Below are 6238 nucleotides of genomic sequence, written 5' to 3'. Positions count from 1 at the left end.
TTTTGTTGCCATCGTTTGAAGTGGCTTCCCTCAAACCGAAATGGTTTGTTGTAGTCAGTAGCAGATGAACCTGGCCCAATAATTTCGTCGGTAGACATGGCAGTTCGAAAACGTCTTAAAATTGTTGTTTTTGAAATTCGAAAACCTTTGAAAACAATTTATGCCACCGAAAATATTACTGGGTTGAGTCGCGGACTAGGTCGCTCTCTTTAAGACGTTTCGAGGCACTGCCCAAAATTGTGCAAGGCAGACTATCAACCACGAAGTCCTCAGGATAAAACAGCCCAGATTCACTGTATCGGAGTTCTACTGCACTGTAGAAAACCGTTCTAGAATTACACCCTCAGTATGCCAGTCGATTGACTGACACTCAAATATAGCACGGAGGCTACTCAAGAAAATAAGAAGAAGAAGAAGAAGAATATAAGGGGGAGAAGTGAGAAAAGCCTCAGATACGGAGAGCTTTTGGTGTGCTTTTCCAAGTGAGGTGAGCTCTCTATTTATAGATGAATTCAGCAACTGGATCTGAGAAAAAATGGGGGATCCAAGAGCACGAAGTCCATCAGCTGGTCACCAGGAACGTGCCTCAGAAATAGGAAACGTGACTTGACTAAGCTTCTTGACCGGGCAATAGTCAAAACGTGGGAAAGACTCAGCTTTAGGGTTTTGACGTGGCAAGTAACTGAAGCTAAGTCAAATTAGGGTTTTGACTAAGCAAAGGACAGAAGATTTAATTAATTAAATAAATAATTAATTTCCATATGTTAAAAAAACTTTAATACACCACGACCGAACCGAGCCGAGCCGAGCCGGACGGCGGTGCGCGCGTGGTGGTCCGTTTGCTTGCGTTCTCCCTCCTTCACAAAATTGCGGTGCCCCTTGGGGCCCAACCCAATTGTGAAACTAACTCCTTATAAAGGTCATAAATGAGTGTGTTCCCTCCAATGTGGGACTTCTCATTTTTCAATTCACACATTAAAAGCCATCATCAATGCCAATTATCTTTCATCATTTCCAACACAAACAAACAATTACTAGTACAATTTATGTCCCATTGTCGTAACCTATTGCCTACAAATTGCCAAGTTAAGTTTTTTATTTTTGAAGGAGCGCAAGGCGCCATATTAGATTCTATTGTCCATAAACTCTCAGTTGAGAGTAATCAATAACATCTTGAACGAATAACCTATATGCACTCTTCACTAAATAGTCTTCATTTCGTTCAATAGACTAGATCCTCTTATCATTAGCTGTTGGAACATAAGTATGTTATAGTGTGAATTTAACAACGTGTTGAAGTCCGACATTGGAAATAGATATTTTTTTTGTAAATTTAAGTGGAAATAAACTTGTTTTAAAATTCAAGTCCCACATTGGAAAGAAATATTTTTTGTAAATTCAAGTGGAAAGAAACATGTTTTTTAAAATTCAAGTCCCACATTGGAAAGAATGTTTTTGAAATCCCACATTGAAAAACTATCATATTTTGTGTAGTTTCAACTCTATACATACTAAAGTTCCACATTGTTTAGAAAACATATGTGACTTTGCTTCCATCACTATATAATGAGTTTCAAGCTATTGTGAAAAGTACACCAAAGTTGGATGCTTTTCTCAACTTTCTCTTTTCTCCCTCTTATATTCTGTTCGCCTAATTTTCGAGCCACTTCTCCCCTTTCTTTCCGTCCCTTCAGTTTTTAGAGCGGTTGTTATGCCGCAGTCCCTTCGGTTTTTAGAGCGGTTGTTATGTTGTAGTCCCTTCGATTTTTTGAGCGGTTGTTATGTCGTAGTCCCTTCGATTTTTAGAGCGGTTGTTATGTCGTAGTCCTTTTGCTTTTAGAGCGGTTGCTATGTCGTAGTCCCTTTGTTTTAGAGCAGTTATTATGCCGTATTCCGTTCGTTTTTTTTTTTGTCTTTTTGAGTGGTTATTATGCCGTAGTTATGAATGGTCATAGTAACTTTAATTGAGAGTGACTTTAATTGTCATATTGAGAGTGTCTTTAACTGCCATATTGAGAGTGGCTTTAACTGCCATATTGAGGGTGTAATTCTAGAACAGTTTTCTACGGTGCAGTGGAACTCTGATACAGTGAATCTGAGCTGTTTTATCCTGGGGACTTCGTGGTTGATAGTCTGCCTTGCACAATTTGGGCAGTGCCGCGAAACGTCTTAGAGAGAGCGACCTAGTCCGCGACTCAACCCAATAATATCTTCGGTGGCATAAATTGTGATTTTAAAATAGTTTTCTAAAACTCAAAAACAACAATTTTAAGACGTTTCTTTCTGCCATGTCAACCGAAGAGATTACTGGATTTGGTTATGTTGCCTCTGATTTCGATAAACTGTTTCAGTTTGAAGAAAATAGAAAAGGATAAGAAAGCTGGAGAATTAACCTATGGGAGAATAATGATAAGAATTTTATTTTTAATTGACTTGTTGATGATCTGTATAACTATTACAGTTCCAGCAATACTGCGAGATATGTTTGAGATACTCTGAATGAGTTGTGCCAGCTATCCAGAGTATCAGATGTCCGATGACAGATACGTGGGTGCTGGCAGATCCATGGAGGCTGACAGATCCTAGAGACACACTCTCGTAAAATTTAGAAGATAACTGATGAGATCATCTATTAAGGTACGTCAGTCATGCCATATTTAAATTAAGTATTGGAATTTAATATGTCTCTTTATGTTTGGATGTTGAAATCAATAAAATGTCTCTTTCTACTTACATGTTGTGTGATTTTAATTTTTTTAATGCTATACTATGTGATGTGAATACATCTGATTTCAAAATTAAGTAACTTAGGTTTAATTCTAAAGTCATTGTTAAATAATTTTGAAAAATGTGTTTTTTATAGTCAAACTAAAATAACAAAGGGTTCACATAAATATGTAGTTAGAGAATATGAGTCTTTAGATTTATTACACTTTGATATATGTGAACTTAATGAGACGTTAACAAGAAATGAAAAATAAAAGTGAAACGCTTGACATGTTAAGAATCTTTGCAACTGAAATTGAAAATCAATTTAGTATAAAGATTAAGAAGTTCCAAGTATGATTCTACTTTATTTAATGAGTTTTATAAATTGTCTGGAATTATACATGGAACAACTGCACCATAATTATTTGAAGTGAATGGTAAAGTTGAAAGAAAAAAAGGAAATATAACTCTTATTGAACTAGTTGTTGCTAGTATGCTTAACTCTTGTGTTTCATATAATTGGTGTGCAGAAAATATACTGTTTATTTGTTATGTTTTGAATAGAGTTCTTAAATCCAAAATCAAAACATCTCTTTATGAGATAGTGAAGAAAAGACACTCGAACTTGTCTTATTTTCAAACATGGGGTGGACTGGCTTATGTCAAAATCCCCGATTCCAAACGAATTAAACTCGCCAGTAGAGCATATGAATGTGTATTCGTTGAGTATGTGGTAAAGAACAAAGCGTATAGGTTTTATGACCTAAATGCAAAAGTGATCATAAAGTCAAATGAAGTTGACTTCTATGAAAATAAATTCCCTTTCAAATCGAGAAATTGTGGGGGCAACGAACCTAGTCAAGTTCCTATGACAAGAAGCACTGAAAGCAACTAACAAGACGAAACAAAAACTCGAAGGAGTAAGAGAGTAAGAGTTGCCAAAGATTATGGAACAAAATATATGGCCTATTATTTAGAAGAGGATCTTGCAAATCTTAAAGAAGCTCTGTCATCATTGGATGCAGATCTATGGCAAAAAATTATAAACAATGAAATTGATTCTCTAGAGTCTAACAAGACCTGGCATTTGGTAGACTTGTCTCATGGCTGCAAACCAATAGGTTGTAAATGAATTTTGAAAAAGAAACTAAAACCCGATAGATTGTTGATAAGTACAAGGCACACCTTGTAGCCAAAGGTTTTAGACAAAGAGAAAATATAAATTTATCCTAGGGACTCCGTGGTTGATAGTCTACCTTGCACAATTTGGGCAGTGCCGCGAAACGTCTTAAAGAGAGCGACCTAGTCCGCAACTCAACCCAGTAATATCTTCGGTTGCATAAATTGTGATTTTAAAATAGTTTTCTAAAACTCAAAAACAACATTAGCGACTGAAGCAAATAGTGGAGTATGCGTCATTTTTTTACAACTGTCACATCAAAAAGCAAAGATAAGAGATGAATGTTCCATAACTTTGCATTTGAATTGACGAAGTCCCCTACATGTAACTAACTGTTCACCATGAAACTTGCCATCCATAGGTGCTGCCAAGATAGTTCCATCGAGCAGCCATAGCCATCTCTCATTCCATAGCAGTATATCATTACCTGAACCAATGCACTATCTTGTACCTGTTTTAAGAACACATTGGACACCACAGATGCTTCTGCCAAACAAAACTTAACAAACTTTACTTTATGTTTGTTAAAGAAAGGAAGATATTTCTAATTGAAAACTCTCAATTTGCTTGATACTTAATGTCAAGTACAAGTAGGTATTTATAGGTACAAATAGAAAATTCTAGACACATTTCATGACTGCTCTCCTTCTCTACAAGTGCTTTGAAGTTCTTGAAAGCAACAAAAGCTTCTAATTTTTGTTATAAGAAATAAATCCATGTTTTTCTACTAAAATCATTAATAAAGAGAATGAAATGTTTACTCTTACCAAGTGAAGATGGATTGATTGGTCCACACAAGTCAGTATGCACAAGTTGCGGTGGCTTAGTTGCTCTTGATGTGTCTTCTTTAGGGAAACTTTTTATAGCTTGCTTGCCAAGAAGACAACCTTCACACAATTGATTTGGATGATTGATTGAGGGCATCCCTTTCACCATACTCTTTTCTCCCATAATTTTAAGTGTACCAATGTTCAAGTGGTCATACCTCATATGCCAACGCCATGCTTCATCTTGGACACTCATCTTCAAACATTTTGCTTCAATAGTTTTTATGTTCAAGATAAACATTCTATTTTTCGACATAAGAACTTTAGCAATTAAATTGTTATTTTGATCTCAAAGCCAAAGATGTTTATTTTTCATGAGAATTTCATACCTTTTTTCAAGAAGTTGGCCCAAACACAAAATATTACTCTTTAATTTAGGTACATAGTATACATCACTAATCAACTTATGGCTCCCATTTTTAGAAGAGATTAGAATTGTACCTTTCCCTTCAATTTTCACTTTTGATGAGTCTCTAAAGGGAACATTTCCATTCATCTTTTCATTAAGCTCCACAAATTTCTCTTTGCATCCACACATATGGTTACTTGCACCATTTTCCAAGTAACATTAACTATTAGCATCTCTATCTTCTTCCTTGAGTGTTAGCAACAAAGTTGACTCTTCATCTTCGTCAATAATATTAGCCTCTTCTTCCTCTTGATTAGGAGCATTACGACATTCCCAAGAAAAATGGCCAAATTCATGACAATTATAACATTTAACTTTAGATTTGTTATACCTCCTTTCACTTTGATAATAGCCATAACCTCTTCCTCTTCCACTAATTCTTGGTGATGAGTGACTTCTTTCTTCGTAGTTTGATTCACGACTGAAACCTCTTCCTCTTCCTCCTTGGCCACGACCACGTCCTCGTCCTTGTCCTCTTCTTTGTTCACGTCCATGTCTGTTTTGACTATTGAATCCTCTATCATCCTTCAACGAAGCTTTGATCTTGAGAACTTGCTCTAATGACTCCTCTCGCCTTTTCTTCATTCTTTCTTCTTGAACTTGCAATGAACCTTCTAATTTATAAATAGACGTTGAGTCAAGATCTTTTGATTCCTCAATAACACATACCACATAATCGAACTTAGGAGTCAAGGAACGAAGACTTTTCTCCGCTACACGAAAATCTTCTATCTTGTCTCCATATCGCTTCATTTGATTAACAATTGTCTTCACCCTTGAGTAATAATCTGAAATTGATTCGGAATCCTTCATCTTCAAAGCTTCGAAATCTCCCCTTAGAGATTGAAGTTTTATCTTCTTCACTTTGTCAATGCCTTGGAGTGATTTTTCCAAAATCTTCCAAGCTTCCTTCGAATTCGTAGCATCAGCAACCTTCTCAAACATAGAATCATCTAAACATTGATGAATGAGAGTAAGTGTTTGTTGATCCTTCTTCCTTGTCTTTGCCAAAACCTCATTCTCAACTTGAGACAATCCCTCTTCATCTTGCGGCTCATCATAGCATTTTTCAACAATCTCCCATACGCCTTGAGAGCCAAGCAATACTTTCAT

The 6238-nt window shown here is 36.1% G+C and overlaps 1 protein-coding gene across 1 annotated transcript; it reads right to left on the bottom strand.

Moving 5' to 3' along the window:
- Window positions 1-5284: 5284 nt before the first annotated feature.
- Window positions 5285-6238, bottom strand: LOC101494546 (uncharacterized). The gene has a single exon (XM_004491869.1). The coding sequence runs from the start codon at window positions 6236-6238 to the stop codon at window positions 5285-5287; it is 954 nt and encodes a 317-aa protein (XP_004491926.1).

The sequence above is a fragment of the Cicer arietinum genome, chromosome 3 (assembly GCF_000331145.2).
Source record: "Cicer arietinum cultivar CDC Frontier isolate Library 1 chromosome 3, Cicar.CDCFrontier_v2.0, whole genome shotgun sequence".
NCBI classification, from domain to species: Eukaryota; Viridiplantae; Streptophyta; class Magnoliopsida; order Fabales; family Fabaceae; genus Cicer; species Cicer arietinum.
Note: the sequence above shows the minus strand (reverse complement) of the source record. Positions and strands in the feature narration are given on the sequence as shown.

Bases quoted from the DNA above. Each gene is read 5' to 3' on its own strand.
- LOC101494546 (XM_004491869.1), bottom strand. From the start codon at position 6,238: ATGAAAGTATTGCTTGGCTCTCAAGGCGTATGGGAGATTGTTGAAAAA.